Source organism: Chlorocebus sabaeus, chromosome 16 (genome assembly GCF_047675955.1).
Source record: "Chlorocebus sabaeus isolate Y175 chromosome 16, mChlSab1.0.hap1, whole genome shotgun sequence".
NCBI lineage: Eukaryota > Metazoa > Chordata > Mammalia > Primates > Cercopithecidae > Chlorocebus > Chlorocebus sabaeus.
Window position 1 is genome coordinate 30,443,537 of NC_132919.1, and position 15,978 is coordinate 30,459,514.

Sequence of the window (15,978 nt, forward strand, 5' to 3'; positions counted from 1 at the left end):
GCTGGGATTACAGGCATGAGCCACCGTGTCCAGCCAGAATTCATTACCTTTTTTTTGAGATGGAGTCTCGTTTTGTCACCCAGGCTGGAGTCAGTGTCATGATCTCAGCTCACTGCAACCTCCGCCTCCCGGGTTCAAGCGATTCTCCTGCCTCAGCTTCCCAAGTAGCTGGAACTGCAGCCGCGTGCCACCACACCTGGCTAATTTTTATATTTTTAGTAGAGATGGGGTTTCACCATATTGGCCAGGCTGGTCTTGAACTCCTGACCTTGTGATCTGCCCGCCTTGGCCTCCCAAAGTGCTGGGATTACAGGTGTGAGCCACCACACCTGGCCATAATTTGTTACTTTTTAAGGTTAAATAATATTCCATTGTATGTATACATCACATTTCTTTATCCATTTCTCTTTCTATGGACACATGGATTGCTTCAGTTCCCACCTGAACTTTGAGGATGACCTCTTGACAGGCAGCTGTCTTGCTCTCATGACCTAAGTTATCACAAGCACACCCTAGACAAGGTCTTTTGTCTCTTCTCAAGCAGAGTCTTAGATTCACTTCAGCTGCTGTCACTTCAAGATACAAATAGGACAAGACTTTGCCTTCAAAGTCTGCAGTCTAGGACTTCCGTTACTTATCATCTGCCTGACGTGGTCATTGCACTCTAGCACACATGACTGCTTTAAGTTAATAATTAAACTTTAGCACATTGAGAGGGAATTAGGAGGTGTCAGCAGTGGTGATGAGTCTCACACCAACTCATGTTACCCAGTTTAACACCTGTTTAAAGCATTGACTTGGGGGTCCTGGATATTCTAGGTGTTAGGGTGCTGCAATCCCCTGGAACTGTATTAGTTACTTTTATTTTATGAGTGTGCATAAAACACCTTCTATCTATGGGGCTGGTATGGGGCTTGGTGCTTAGAACACATAGATGGACGAGATCTTTCCCAGCAAGGAGCTGAGAGCTTAGTGAAGAAAGAGTGGAAAGTCCACAGTGAGAACATGGAGGTGCACATACCCGGGCTGCAGGCACTGCCTCTGCCTGATCCAGTCCTGACACTGAAAAATGTGCAGATGATAAGAAGACAAGCCATGTGCCTTGATCATGATGTTTGGATACCTTCAGTTTGCCTTTTTCTGATGGGACTTTCCTCTCTTAATTTTTTTGTTATTTAGGAGAACTCCCGGAAGCCCCATCTTCCTCCTCATGCCCATTGCCTGACCAGAGCCACCCTGCACTCAAGAGAGCTTCTCAGTTTGCTCAGTGTAAGTATGTGGTCCACTTTAAACCTGGGTTTGGCTTGCTGTGGAGCAGAGCTTCGAGAACATCATATGTCCATCTCCCTACTGCTAGGGCCACTCCTTGGCTTACTGCACATGGGTGTGTTCCCTATACCAGGTCCCTCCACGGGGGGAGTTGATTGCAAAGGCAAAGCAGGTTGAGACTCTAGATCCAAGAGCACTCAAGAGTCCAGCCAACCTTTGAGCCTCTCTGCTGTGGCCACCAACTACAGCCAAATACCCAAACCTGCTGAGGTATTTCTGCATCTGTGCTGTGGCCACCGACTACAACCAACTGCCTTTTCCTAAACCTGCTGAGATATTTCTGCCATCTCAGTCTGGGACAGTCCTTAAGAGCATGGATCCCGGAGCCAGACTGCTTGGGTTTGACGCCCAGCAGCTCCACTAACTAGCTGTGTGATCTTGAACAAGTCACTTAAGCTCCTAGAGCCTGGGTTTCCTCATCTGTAAAACGGAGATAATATAGTACTTTTCTTGCGGGATTGCTATGAGGGTTAAGTGAGTGAGTATGAGTAAAACACCTGGAGTAGTCATGTTTTATAAGAGTTAGCAATTTATTCACTCAATAGGAAACTGTATGAAATATACAAAGTGAATAAGATATGGTCCTTAGTCAGGAAGTTTCAGTTTAACTGGGAAGGTATAAACAGCTAGATAGATAGAAGATGGGCCAGGCACGGTGGCTCATGCCTATAATCCCAGCACTTTGGGAGGCCGAGGCAGGTGGATCACTTGAGGTCGGGAGTTCGAGACCAGCCTGGCCAACATGGAGAAACCCTGTCTCTACTAAAAATACAAAATTAGCCAGGCATGGTGGTGCATGTCTGTAATCACAGCTTCTCAGGAGGCCGAGGCAGGAGAATTGCTTGAACCTGGGAGGCAGAGGTTGTGGTGAGCTGAGATCATGCCATTGCACTCCAGCCTGGGCAACAAGAGCGAAACTCTGTCTCAAAAAATATATATATATAGGTAGGTAGGTAGGTAGGTAGATAGATAGATAGATAGATAGATAGATAGATAGATAGAAGCTGGTAAGTATCATGAGAGAACACATAAAGCACCAGAGGTGTTGAGAAAAGCAAGAGATGACTTTGCTGGGTGGGATGCCAAGAGGGCTTCCTAAAAGATGACTAGTGGGTTAGTAAAAATTAATATGGGAAAGGGGTATTGTTGATATAATAATATCAGAGGTATGTATAGAAAATTGCAAGTTGATGTACCAATTTTTGGCTGTTTGCTTGTTTATTTTTGTAGAGACAGGGTCTCTCTATGTTGCCCAGGCTGGTCTGGAACTCCTCGCCTCAAGTGATCCTCCCACCTCAGCCTCTCAAAGTGCTGGGATTACAGGCATAAGCCACTGTGCCTGGCTTGAATTTTTTTTTTTTTTTTTTTTTTTGAGAAGGAGTTTCGCTCTTGTTGCCCAAGCTGGAGTGCAATGGCACGATCTCGGCTCACTGCAACCTCTGGCTCCTAGGTTCAAATGATTCCCCTGCCTCAGCCTCCCGAGTAGCTGGGATTACAGGCATGTGCTACCATACCTGGCTAATTTTTTGTATTTTTAGTAGAAATGGGGTTTCACCAGGTTAGCCATGGCTGGTCTCAAACTCCTGACCTCGTGATCTGCCTGCCTCAGCCTCCCAAAGTGCTGGGATAATAGGCGTGGGCCACCGTTTGTTTGTTTGTTTGTTTTGTTTTGTTTTTGAGACAAAATCTTCTCTGTTCCCCAGGCTGGAGTGCAGTGGCACATCTTGGCTCACTGCAACCTCTGCCTCCCAGGCTCAAGCAATTTTCCTGCCTCAGCCTCCCGAGTAGCTGGGATTACAGGCATGAGCTACCATGCCCAGCTAATTTTTTTTTTTTTTTTTTTTTTTGAGATGGAGCCTCGCTCTGTCACCCAGGCTGGAGTGCAGTGGCGTGATCTCGGCTCACTGCAAGCTCTGCTACAGGAGCCTACCACTATGCCTGGCTAATTTTTTGTGTTTTTAGTAGAGACGGGGTTTCACCGTGTTAGTCAGGATGGTCTTGATCTCCTGACTTTGTGATCTGCCCGCCTTGGCCTCCCAAAGTGCTGGGATTACAGGTGTGAGCCACCACACCTGGCCTACGCCCAGCTAATTTTGGTATGTTTAATAGAGACAGGATTTGGCCATGATGGCCAGGCTGGTCTTGAACTCCTGGCCTCAAGTGTTCCACCTGCCTTGGCCTCCCAAAGTGCTGGGATTACAGGAGTAAGCCAGTGCACCTGGCTGAGGGAGCTGGCCTGATTTTTATTTATTTATTTATTTTTATTTTTATTTTTTGTTTTTTTAAAGAGACGGAGTCTTGCTCTGTTGCCCAGGCTGGAGTGCAGTGGTGCAATCTCGGCTCACTGCAGGCTCCGCCTTCTGGGTTCACGCCATTCTCCTGCCTCAGCCTTCCTAGTAGCTGGGACTACAGGCGCCCAGCACCACGCCCAGCTAATTTTTGTATTTTTTTTTTGGTAGAGATGAGGTTTCACTGTGTTAGCCAGGATGGTCTTGATCTCCTGACCTTGTGATCTGCCCGCCTCGGCCTCCCAAAGTGCTGGGATTAGAGGCGTGAGCCACCACGCCAGGCTGGCCTGATTTTTAAAATTGACATATTATAATTGTATAGTCTGGGTGCCGTGGCTCATGCCTGTAATCGCAGCACTTTGGGAGGCTGAGATGGCAGGATTGCTGGAGCTCAGGAGTTCAACACCAGCCTGGGAAACATGGCAAAATCCTGCTTCTTTTCTAAATAAATTTTTAAAATAAATAAATGTAATAATTGTACATATTTATGGGATACATAGTGATGTTTCAATACATATGATGCATAGTGATCAGATCAAGGTAGTTAGCATATCTATCATCTGAAACATTTATCATTTCTTCCTGTTGGGTGATGTACCAATTTTAATGCCAGTGTGAGTGAAACATCACACTAAAAGATACAAAGTTGCTTTTTGCTATTTGAAGACTTCTTAGCATGGATGGTCAAAAGATGACTGGCCATGTTCTTGGTGTTCTTTTTTTTTTCCAAAGGGGCCATCCATCCAACCTTTAACTTGAAGAGCCTTTCCTGCAGCCTGGAGGTGTCCACCGATTCCCGTACAGTGACTGTGTCTCACCGCTCACAACCCTATCGCTGGAGCTGTGAGAGGTTTTCTACCAGCCAGGTCTTGTGTTCCCAGGCCCTCTTTTCTGGAAAGCATTACTGGGAAGTGGACACTAGGAATTGCAGCCACTGGGCAGTTGGGGTGGCTTCCTGGGAGATGAGCCGTGATCAGGTCCTGGGAAGGACTATGGACTCTTGTTGTGTGGAATGGAAGGGGACTAACCAGCTCTCTGCATGGCACATGGTCAAGGAAACTGTCCTTGGCTCAGACAGACCTGGGGTGGTGGGCATCTGGCTGAACCTTGAGGAGGGGAAGCTTGCCTTCTATTCGGTGGACAATCAGGAGAAGCTTCTGTATGAGTGTACCATCTCTGCCTCCTCTCCTCTGCACCCTGCCTTCTGGCTGTATGGCTTACATCCTGGAAATTACCTGATAATAAAGCAAGTAAAGGTATAAGGTTTCCTCAGGGATTACAACACAGTGGTTTCCTGGTCTCTCTCCCTGTCATCAATCAGGGTAGTAACTTAAGAATACCACTTTTAAGAAAAATTACAATAGAGATTGGATCTCCCTAGGTTGCCCAGGCTGGTGTCGAATTCCTAGCCTTAAGCAGTCCTCCCACCTCAGCCTCCCAAGGTACTGGATTACAGGTGTGAGCCACAACACCTGGCCAAGAATACCACTTTTGAAGTTAATCCTTTTGTGTGATACAGGATGAACTTGGGATGTTTGAACCCTGGACATTCCAAATAAAGGACAGGCCCCTGCCCGGCTCCTGGGAGATAACCTCTAAGCCATTAGAATATCCTGCCTGATAAGAGTGTTTTTGTTTACCTGTGGGCCTTGGGCCATGCAGTATTAGCTTGACCTTGCAAGGTCAAGCTGAGGAGACTAAGTCAGCCATGTGGGCAGCGAAGCATGCCTATGTGACCAATCCCCAGTAAAAGCCCTAGACATCAAGGCATGGGTGAGCTACCCTGGTTGGTAATACTCTGTGCACACATCATTGTGGCCACACATCATTGCTGGGAGAATTAAGCATTATCCTGAAGACTCTGCCAGGAGAGGATAATTGGAAGTTCTCTTGGACCTTGCCTCCTGTGCCTTTCTTCATTGCTGATTTTAATCTGTAGCCTTTCACTGTAATAAACTGTAACCATGAGTACAACAGCTTTGCTGAATTCTGTGAATCCTTCTAGTGAATCACTGAACCTGAGGACAGTCTCAGAGGATCTCTAAACACAATTTGCTACTTATCAATCGCTATGAAGAATATTGCCACAAATTTAATGGTTTAAAATAACACATATATATTATTTCACACTTTCTGTGAGTCAGGAGTCAGGGCATAGCTTAGCTGAGGCTCCTACATCGGAGTTTTACAAGCTGCAATCAACATGTCATCTGGGGACACAGGGTCATCAGAGGCTCGAATGGGGAAGGATCTGCCTCCAAACTCACATGGTTGTTGGCAGCCTTCAGTTCCTTGTGAGCTGCTGGACTGAGGGCCTCAGTTTCTTTCTGGTTGTTGGCTGGAGACCACCCTCAGTTCCTTACTCCATAGCTGCTTGCTTCCTCAAAGCCAACAAGGGAGAGGGTATCCTAGCCAGATGACACAAAATCTTACATAGCATAACCACATAAACACGTAATCATGTACATCCCATTGCCTTTGCCTTCTATTGATTAGAAGCAAGTCACGGTACCACCCACACTCCAGGGGAGGGGATTACAGAAGGACATGAATGCCAGGAAGTGGGGCTCACGGGGGCCACCCTACAGTATGTCTGACACAGGGTGTTATTTCATACTTGATTTCCCCTATTTTTAACAACCATTTTATTGTATAAGAAAACAGATACAGAAAACTACATGAAACATGTGGAGCTTAATGAGTTATTATAAGGTAAATACCCTTGTAACTATCATTCAGGTCAAGAAATAGAACCTACCACCCGCCCCAGAAGCTCCTTCCTGTGCCCCATTCTAATCACAAAACCCTCCCTGTGCCTGAAAGGAGTCTTGACTTTCACACTAATCACTTCCTTGCATTTCTTTAGAGTTTTATCACTCAAATAGGCATCCATAGCCACAGTAGTTTCATCTTGCCCATTAAAAAAAATGGTATGTTCTTTCCTTTAACAGCTTTGTTGGGAATATTATTTATTTATTTATTTTATTTTGGAGACAGGGTCTCACATTGTCACCCAAGCTGGAGTACAGTGGTGTGAATCTTGGCTCACTGCAACCTCTGCCTCCCGGGTTCAAGTGATCCTCAGCCTCCCGAGCAGCTGGGATTACAGGCATCCGCCACCACTCCCAGCTAATTTTTGCATTTTTAGTAGAGATGGGGTTTCACCATGTTGCCCAGGCTAGTCTCGAACTCCTGAGCTCAAGCAATCAGCCTACCTCAGCCTCCCAAAGTGCTAGGATTACAGGCGTGAGCCACTGCGCCTGGCTGACATATAATTTACATTCTATGAAATTCACTTAAGGTGTACAAATATATGTTTTTTACTGTATTTACAGAGTTGTAAAACCATCACCATAATCTAATTTTAGGATATTGTCATCACCCCCAGAAAGAACCCTCATACCCATTATTTGATGTCTCTTATCTCCTAATATACATGTCTCTCTTTCTCTCTTTTTTTTTTTTTTTTTTTTGTCTTACAATTCATCCATATAAGAGCTCTACTGTTGACTAGCACCTATTCTGAGATGGGACATTCAGCTCCTGAACTAGGTTGAAGAGAAAGCCCTGTCATGCAAACCAGCCAGGCAGCATTTGACAGTATAAACTCTTCTTGCCTTTCTTTCCCCTCTAAAATGGACATCATAATTATTTGCCCTTCCTTATCTTCCTCACAGGGTTGCTGAAAGCATTAAATAAAGTAGGAGGTGAGGAAATTGGAAGAATACAAGGGTGGTGATAATCACAGCAGCAATGACGGAATTGCATCTTAGTATCACCCACCTTGGCCTTTATCATCCTGAGACTCATGCCTAATTTCTATACATGATTAATCGCTCCTTCAAAACAGGGGCAAGCAGAATTCTTCCACATGGTCTACTAATATGCTTTCTGAGCCTCACCACTGCCCTGTGTGATGGGCATTATTACCTTCTTATTGATGCATAAGGAAGCAGGGGCCGGGACAGACGTGGTGGTTTGTCCAGGGTTGATCAGCCAGTCATGGCAGAGCTGAAACCAGGCCTAGTTTTCTCACCTTTTTTTCTTTCCTCTTTTTTTTAGAGTCTTGCTCTGTCGCTCAGGCTGGAGTGCAGTGGTGTGATCTCGGCTCACTGCAACTTACGCCTCCAGGGTTCAAGTGATTCTCGTGCCTCAGCCTCCCAAGTAGGTGGGATTATAGGTGTGCACCCCCATACTCGGCTAATTTTTGTATTTTTAGGAGAGACAGGGCTTTACCATGTTGTCCAGCCTGGTCTCAAACTCCTGACCTCAAGTGATCCACCCGCCTCGGCCTCCCAAAGTGCTGGGATTACAGGTTTGAGCCACCATGCCTGACCGGTTTTCTCACTCTGAAGCCTCTCCCCTTGTTACTCTCCGATAAGGTCCTATGCTAAGGCCAGGACCTGGCCTTCCGCTTTGATGGGACACAGCTAGCCCTAAAGTCATGAGGTACCCTTTCTTTCTGATTTTGGTGGTTGTCCTTAATATAGTGGCCTTGAGTTGTCTAAGCAGGGACAGGGGTTCCCTGTTTGTGCCAAGTGACCACTAAGAAGCTATGGGTGGCCAGGTGTGGTGGCTCACACCTATAATCTCAGCACTTTTGGAGGCTGAGGTGGATGGTTCACCTGAGGTCAGGAGTTCGAGACCAGCCTACTTAACATGGTGAAAACTTGTCTCTACTAAAAATACAAAAATTAGCTGGGCATAGTAGCATGCACCTGTAATCCCAGCTATTTGGACACTGAGGCAGGAGAACCGTTTGAGCCTGGGAGGCGGAGGTTGCAGTGAGCCATGATCGTGCCACTGTACTCCAGCCTGGGTGATAATCAAGACTCTGTCTCAAAAATAAATAAATAAGGCTGGGCGCAGTGGCTCACGCCTGTAATCCTGGCACTTTGGGAGGCCGAGGCAGGCGGACCACAAGGTCAAGAGTTCAAGACCAGCCTGGACAATATGGTGAAACCCCGTCTCTACTAAAAATACAAAAATTATCTGGGCATGATGGCGGGCACCCGTAGTCCCAGCTACTTGGGAGGCTGGGGCAGGAGAATCACTTGAACCCAGGAGATGGAGGGTTGCAGTGAGCCGAGATTGCGCATCTGCACTCCAGCCTGGCCAACAGAGCGAGACTCTGTCTCAAAAATAAATACATAAATAAATAAATAAAAAGAAGCCATGGGCCCTCACTTTCTGCATCATGGAGCTTTTATCTTCTCACCCAGAGTTACTTTGATGTTTGCCTTTTGAGTCAAGATTCAGAGTTTGGAGTGCAGGGTTTCAGCCTCTTGAGGTTCTTTGGTTAAATATTGTCCTCTCAGACAGTATGTATTGCAATGAGGCCTCTGCGAGTGTTGGTTTTATCTGCTGGCCACATGACGTCCCCAGACTGGAGCCAGAGCACTAGAATCAGAAAGATAGGAAAGGAAGGAAGGCTATCACTTTTAATTCCTTTGCTTTTGGCTTGCACTTTGTGTCAGCATATCTCTTCCAGGACACTGTAGAAAATAGTGTCCTTCCCTCAAACAAAACATAAAATCTCCAAAGGAGAATAACTAAAGCTGAAATGCCAGTGGATGAGGACCTGTCACTGGGGTCTGCACTGTGGGGGTGAGGAAATCATCTGCCCATGGACCAAGCCAGAAAGACTTTCCCTGGGGACTGTCTTAGTCCATTCGGGCTACTATAACAGACTCCCATAGACTGGGTGGCTTACAAAAACCAGAAATGTATTTCTCAGCTGGGTATGGTGACTCATTCCTGCAATCCCAGCACTCTGGGAGGCCAAAGCAGGAGCAACACTTGAGCCCAGGAGTTTGAGACCAGCCTGGACAACAAACAGACCCCATCTCCACAAAATCTTTATATTGGCTGAGTGTGATGGCATGTGTCTGGAATCTCAGCGACTCTGGAGACTGAGGCTGGAGGACTGCATGGGCCCAGGAGGTCAAGGCTGTAGTGAGCTGTGATCATGCCACTGCACTCCAGCCTGGGTGACAGAGCAAGACCGTCTAAAAGAAAGAGAGAGAGAGGAGGGAGGGAGAGAGAGAGCAAGAGAGAGGAAGAGAGAGGGGGGATAAGAAAAAAGAGAAAAGAAAATAAAAAGAAAGAAAGAAAAGAATTTTATTTATCACAGTTCTGGAGGCTGGGAAGTCCAAAATCAAGGTGCTGACAGATTTGGTGTCTAGTGAGGGAGCTCTCAGGAGTTCCCCCACCTCCCTTTTTTTTTTTTTTTTTTTTTGAGTCAGAGTCTCACTCTGTCACCCAGGACGGAGTGAAGTGGTGTGATCTTGGCTTACTGCAACATCTGCCTCCCGGGTTCAAGCAATTCTCTCTGCCACAGCCTCCTGAGTAGCTGGGATTACAGGTGCCTGCCACCACACCTGGCTTATTTTTGTATTTTTTAGTACAGACAAGGTTTCACCGTGTTGGCTAGGCTGGTCTTGAACTCCTGACCTCTGGTGATCCACCCACCTCAGCCTCCCAAAGTGCTGGGATTACAGTCACTAATCTCATTCATGAAGGTCACTAATCTCATTCATGAAGCCTCTATCTTCATGACCTAATCACCTCCCAGTACTGTCACATTTGGGGTTAGGATTTCAGTACATGAATTTTGGGAGAACACAAACATTCAGTCTGTAGGAGAGACACACAGCCTCATGGGAGAGCACCAGGAACTCCTTTGGCAGCTTCTTGTGCTATCTGGGGACACTGCTCTAAAAAATTTATTTTCTGTGAGGCCTTGTCTCTCTTAAGTGCTTTTTCTCCTGGGGTTTGGGGAGAATGGAGTGTCCTCATCAGTGCTGTGGGCTGCTTCTCTCTTTCTCTCTTCTCTTCCACTCACACACTCTGGTGAGGCAGCTGCTGGATAGTTCTGTCGAACCCACTATTGGATCTGGGGCTTTGGGTTCCTGGAAGACCACCTGCTAAGCAGGAAGCCACCATCTTGTTAGGCTTGAGGAAACTTCTAAAATAGTTATATCTATCTGTTCCTTGCTTCTCTCTCAAATACTGTTTTGTTTTGTTTTTGAGATAGTCTCACTCTGTTGCCTAGGCTGGAGTGCAGTGGCACAATCTTGGCTCACTGCAACCTCCGTCTCTCAGGTTGAAGTGATTCTCCTGCCTCACGTGCCATCACGCCTAGCTAATTTTTTATACTTTTAGTAGAGACTGGGTTTCGCAATGTTGGCCAAGCTGGTCTTGAACTCCTGACCTCAAGTGATCCACACATCTTGGCCTCCCAGAGTGCTGGGATTACAGGGGTGAGCCACTGTGCTGGCCTTATTTTTATTTTATTTTATGTTATTTATTTTTTAGACAGAGTCTCGCTCTGTCACCCTGGCTGGAGTGCAGTGGCGCGATCTCAGCTCACTGCAAGCTCTGTCTCCTGGGTTCATGCCATTCTCCTGCTTCAGCCTCATGAGTAGCTGGGACTACAGGTACCCACCACCATGCCTGGCTAATTTTTTGTATTTTTAGTAGAGATGGGGTTTCATTATGTTAGCCAGGATGGTCTCAATCTTCTGACCTTGTGATCCACCCGCATAAGCCACCGCGCCCAGCAAATTTTATGTTATTATTATTTTTTTGAGACAGAGTCTCGCTCTGTCGCCCAGGTTGGAGTGCAGTGGTGGGATCTCGGCTTACTGTGACCTCTGCCTCCGGGGTTCAAGCTATTCTCCTGCCTCAGCCTCCCAAGTAGCTGGGACTTCAGGCATGGGCCACCATGCCCAGCTAATTTTTGTATTTTTAGTAGAGAGGGGGTTTCGCCATGTTGGCCAGGCTGGTCTCGAACTCCTGACCTCAGGTGATGCGCCTGCCTCGGCCTCCCAAAGTGGAGGGATTACAGGTGTGAGCCACTGCACCCAGCCTATTTTATTTTATTTTTGAGACAGTGTCTTGCTTTGTCACCTAGGCTGGCGTGCAGTGGTGTCATTATGGCTCACCGCAACCTTGACCTCCCGGGCTCAAGTGATCCTCCTACCTCAGCCTCCCAAGTAGCTGGGACTACAGGCATGAGCCACCACACCCAGCTAGTTTTTTTATGTTTTGTAGAGACGTGTTCTCCCTATGTTGCCCAGGCTGGTCTCAAAATCCTAGACTCAAGCAATCCTTCCACTTCACCCTCCCAAAGTGCTGGATTTTTATAGATGTGAGCCACTGTGTGTGGCTTACTTTTTTTTTTCCTGGAAAAGTTTAATTTGAAGACTTTTTTTTCCAGCTGATTTCAGCAACAAAACACAAAATCAATCAATGCCTGAGAAATCTGAGGAGACATCTCAGGCCCCCTTGCCCTGGTTAAGGGAGAAAGGCCTTCCCCAGGGAACTTGGGACTTTTGACAGGAAATTAAGGATCTTCCTTGGTGTATGCTTAGCTCCATCACCCCTAACTCTGCTTGAGCCCTTAGCCCCAGACTCCAAATTCATCCTCATTCATGATTCCTGAAAACCCTAACCACTGCATGACTGTCCTTTCAAAGACTGTAGACTTCCTCTTTAATTGTAGTATTTACATCATGCTGAAGATTTATTTTGATTTGGGATTTGCCTTCCTAATTAGCCACAGGATTTTTTTAAGGACAGCATTTCCCAGTCTTCAGCTGTTCATGTGCCAACTGGATGATTCTTAACAGCTTTTCAGATCTCTTGTACCATAATTTACTTAATATTTTTTCCTAAGTCAACTCACTTTCCCCTCCTCACATACTTTTATTTTATTTATTTATTTGATACAGAGTCTCTCTGTTGCCCAGATTGGAGTGCAGTGGTGTGATCTCGGCTCACTGCAACCTCCGCCTCCCAGGTTCAAGCGATTCTCCTGCCTCAGCCTCCCAAGTAGCTAGGATCACAGTTGCCCACCAACACACCTTGCTAATTTTTGTATTTTTAGGAGAGACGGGGTTTTACCATGTTGGCTAGGCTGGTCTCGAACTCCTGACCTCACTTGAGCCACCTGCCTAGGCCTCCCAAAGTGCTAGGATTACAGGCATAAGCTACCCTGTCTGGCCAATTTTAAAAATAAACATTTAGGCCGGGCACGGTGGCTCACACCTGTAATCCCAGCACTTTGAGAGGCGGAGGCAGGCGGATCACGAGGTCAGGAGATCGAGACCATCCTGGCTAAAATGGTGAAACCTCGTCTCTACTAAAAATACATACAAAAAAAAATTAGCCAGGCATGGTGGCAGGCGCCTGTAGTCCCAGCTACTCAGGAGGCTGAGGTAGGAGAATGGCATGAACCCGGAGGGTGGAGCTTGCAGTGAGCCGAGATTGCGTCACCGCACTCCAGCCTGGGAGACAGAGCAAGACTCCATCTCAAAAAAAAACCACAAAAAACATTTGAACTTATATAGATGGAAACCAGAGTCATGTGTTTTAGGTACAGGGACAACTCTAAACATGTTTCTAGGAAACGGCAACAATGTGACTAGCTTACTATTGTCCTCTGTCTGAGGCTCTGGACCGGAGGCTTGCTCAGGAGCCCTTGTTTTCATCTTGACTTAGGATCCAAAGATAAGAGAAAAGAGAAAGACTTCCTAGACTCGAGAGTCACTGTTTCTCAATGTCCTCACTCCATCTACAGTGATCTCTTGTTTTACCACTTTGGGAAACATGATTCTAAGAGATTGGTCTGGAGCGATAGTTCCTTCTTCTTCTCTCCAGAGACATGACTTTCACCAGAGGTCTCATTCTTTTACGGCTGTATTATCTCAATGAAGGACTGTATCTTCTCTCCTTCCCCACTGAAGTGTTTCACTTTTATTTTTCAAAATCAATATGCCCTGTGGGAGAGAACCTCATGGATTTAGTCAGGGGCAGTCTCCAGGATATCATGTTTGGGAGTAACTGTAGGTTCTTTTCTTTGACTGCTTTTCGTATCAATTAGGCACCAGGGTCCGACACTTGATTCCGCCTCCTCAAACCATCTCAGCTCTGGCCCCTGCTCTTCCCTGTTTATCAACACTCTGGGTTCAGACTCTTATCTCTTCTCTCCTGGATGATTTTATGTATATATGTATGTATGTATTAATAGAGGTGGGGTTTCATCATGTTGCCCAGGCTGGTCTCAAACTTCTGGATTCAAGCGATGCACTCACCTTAGCCTTCCAAACTGCTGAGATTACAGGTACGAGCCACTGCGCCCAGCCTCTCCTGGATTATTTTATTTGGAGACAGTCTTGCTGTGTTGGCCAGGCTGAAGTGCAGTGGCATGATCTCAGCTCACTGCAACCTCCACGTCCTGGGTTCAAGCGATTCTTCTACTGCCTCAGCCTCCTGGGTCGCTGGGATTATAGGCACACACCACCATGCCCAGCTAATTTTTTGTATTTTTAGTAGAGATGGGGTTTTGCCATATTGGCCAGGCTGGTCTCGAACTCCTGACCTCAGGTGATCCGCCCACCTCAGCCTCCCAAAGTGCTAGGATTATAGGTGTGAGCCACCGCATCCGGCCAAAGTGCTGTGTTTCCTATTCTGTACTCTCTTCTCAACATAGAATGCTTCTGTCAACCCAGATGTATGGGAATTATTTCCCCACACACCAAGCAAGCAATTCTACAGCAGAGACCAGCTAGGTATCCTATAATTGAGTTCAATTCTGACACTATCGACCAGAACATACTGTCAGATCCCATAGGTTGAGGACTCAGTCCCACAAGACTGTCCCTACTTCAGATTCCAATCACAAGCCCCAGGTTGTGGTCTGTGCTTGTGATTGATAGCTATAAATTGGCGTTCCCACAACCCCTTCTCTGTGTTAGATTAAATTGCTACAGCAGCTCACAGAACTCAGGAAAATGCTTATGTTTACCCATGTATTATAAAGGATATTACAAAAGATGCAGATGGGCTGGGCACAGTGGCTCACACCTGCAATCCCAGCACTTTGGGAGGCTGAGGCAGGAGGGTCACTTGAGCTCAGGAGTTTGAGACCAGCATGGGCAACACAGTGAGACATCATCTCTACAAAAAAATTTTAAGGAATTAGCCAGGCATGGTGGTGCCCAGTTCTGTAGTCCCAGTTCTTCAGGAGGCTGAAGCAGGAGGATCACTTGAGCCCAGGAGGTTAAGAATGCAGTGAGCCGTGAGTGCACCACTGCACTCCAGACTGGGTGACAGAAACAACATCCTGTCTCAAAAAAAAAAAGAAAAAAAACAAGGGGCCGGGCGCGGTTGCTCAAGCCTGTAATCCCAGCACTTTGGGAGGCCGAGACGGGTGGATCACGAGGTCATGAGATCGAGACCATCCTGGCTAACACAGTGAAACCCCGTCTCTACTAAAAAAATACAAAAACTAGCCAGGCGAGGTGGCGGGCGCCTGTAGTCCCAGCTGCTCGGGAGGCTGAGGCAGGAGAATGGTGTAAACCCGAGAGGTGGAGCTTGCAGTGAGCTGAGATCCGGCCACGGCACTCCAGCCTGAGCGACAGAGCGAGATTCCGTCTCAACAAAAAAAAAAAAAAAAAAAGAAGGAAACAAATGAACTGGCAAATGGAAGAGATGCATATGGCAAGGCATGTGGGAAGGGCACAGAGTTCCCATGCTGTCTCCAGGCTCATCACCCTCCAGGCACCTCCAGATGTTCAGCTATTTGGAAGCTCTCCAAACTTACTCCTTTGGAGTGTTTATGGAAGCTTCATTCTGTAGGCACAATTGATTAAATCATTGGCCACTGGCGATCAACTAACCTTCAGCTCCCTTCTCCTCTCCAGAGGTAGGGCTGAAAGTCCCAACACTTTCATCTTGCCTTGATCTTTCCAGTGACCAGTCCCCATCCTGAAGCTCTCTAAGGGCCCCCAGCCTCTAGTCATTTAATTGGTATCCAAAAGACACTCATCAGTCCAGAGATGCCAAGGGTTTTAGGAGCTCCATATCAGGAAACAAGAGGAAGACCAAATATATATATTTCATGATATCACGGAGCCCTTGTAACTCCAGTCAGAACCCCTTCCCTATTCATCCTCCTAATTCTGCTACTATGAGCTTTCCAAAACACAAATCAGATCATGTCACTTCTCTGCTTAAGATTCACCACTGTGACCACCAGTGCTTACAGTTCAACTTCCCTACCTCTCTACTCTTATCTGCCCCAGCCCTCATTTCCTGCCATTCTCCCACATACACCCTCCACCCTAGCCCCCTTGCTTTGCCTCACACCACGTACCTTTGCATGCAGTTTGCTTTGCCTGGAGTGCCCTCCTCTTGTCCAGAAGGAAGACATAGTCGAAAGCTATGTTTTCCCAGAGTGCATATACAGATCTGGTTTCCGCTAGGAGAACTGGCATCTTTCACTTACTGAGTCTAACATGACGACGTGGGCACAGCAAGTTTAGATCAGATCAAAGCTGACCCATAATAGTAGGAG

The 15,978-nt window shown here is 46.7% G+C and overlaps 1 protein-coding gene and 1 long non-coding RNA gene across 7 annotated transcripts in view; one reads left to right on the plus strand and one right to left on the minus strand.

The window, feature by feature from the left end:
* RNF135 (ring finger protein 135) overlaps window positions 1-5,594 on the plus strand; it is a 30,114-nt gene extending 24,520 nt beyond the window's left edge. For 3 of the 4 annotated variants that reach the window (XM_008010978.3, XM_008010977.3, XM_008010976.3), the window contains 2 exons: window positions 1,180-1,269; window positions 4,350-5,594. In XM_008010978.3, coding sequence (XP_008009169.2) covers window positions 1,180-1,269; window positions 4,350-4,376 — 117 coding nt within the window. In that variant the 3' untranslated portion in view covers window positions 4,377-5,594. The remainder of the gene's footprint in view (window positions 1-1,179; window positions 1,270-4,349) is intronic. The other variant, XM_008010979.3, reaches the window with a different exon arrangement.
* The window catches only part of LOC103242690 (uncharacterized), a 35,696-nt gene that overhangs the window by 9,152 nt on the left and 10,566 nt on the right, over window positions 1-15,978 (minus strand). The window contains exons 4-6 of one of the 3 annotated variants that reach the window (XR_012088778.1): window positions 8,836-9,017; window positions 5,885-6,025; window positions 4,542-4,852 (exon numbers count right to left, since the gene is read on the minus strand). The exons of 1 other annotated variant lie outside the window; for it this stretch is intronic. This is a non-coding gene — a long non-coding RNA (uncharacterized lncRNA). Of the gene's footprint in view, window positions 1-4,541; window positions 4,853-5,884; window positions 6,026-8,804; window positions 9,018-15,978 lie in introns of those variants that run through there. One more of the 3 variants, XR_005238503.2, reaches the window with a different exon arrangement.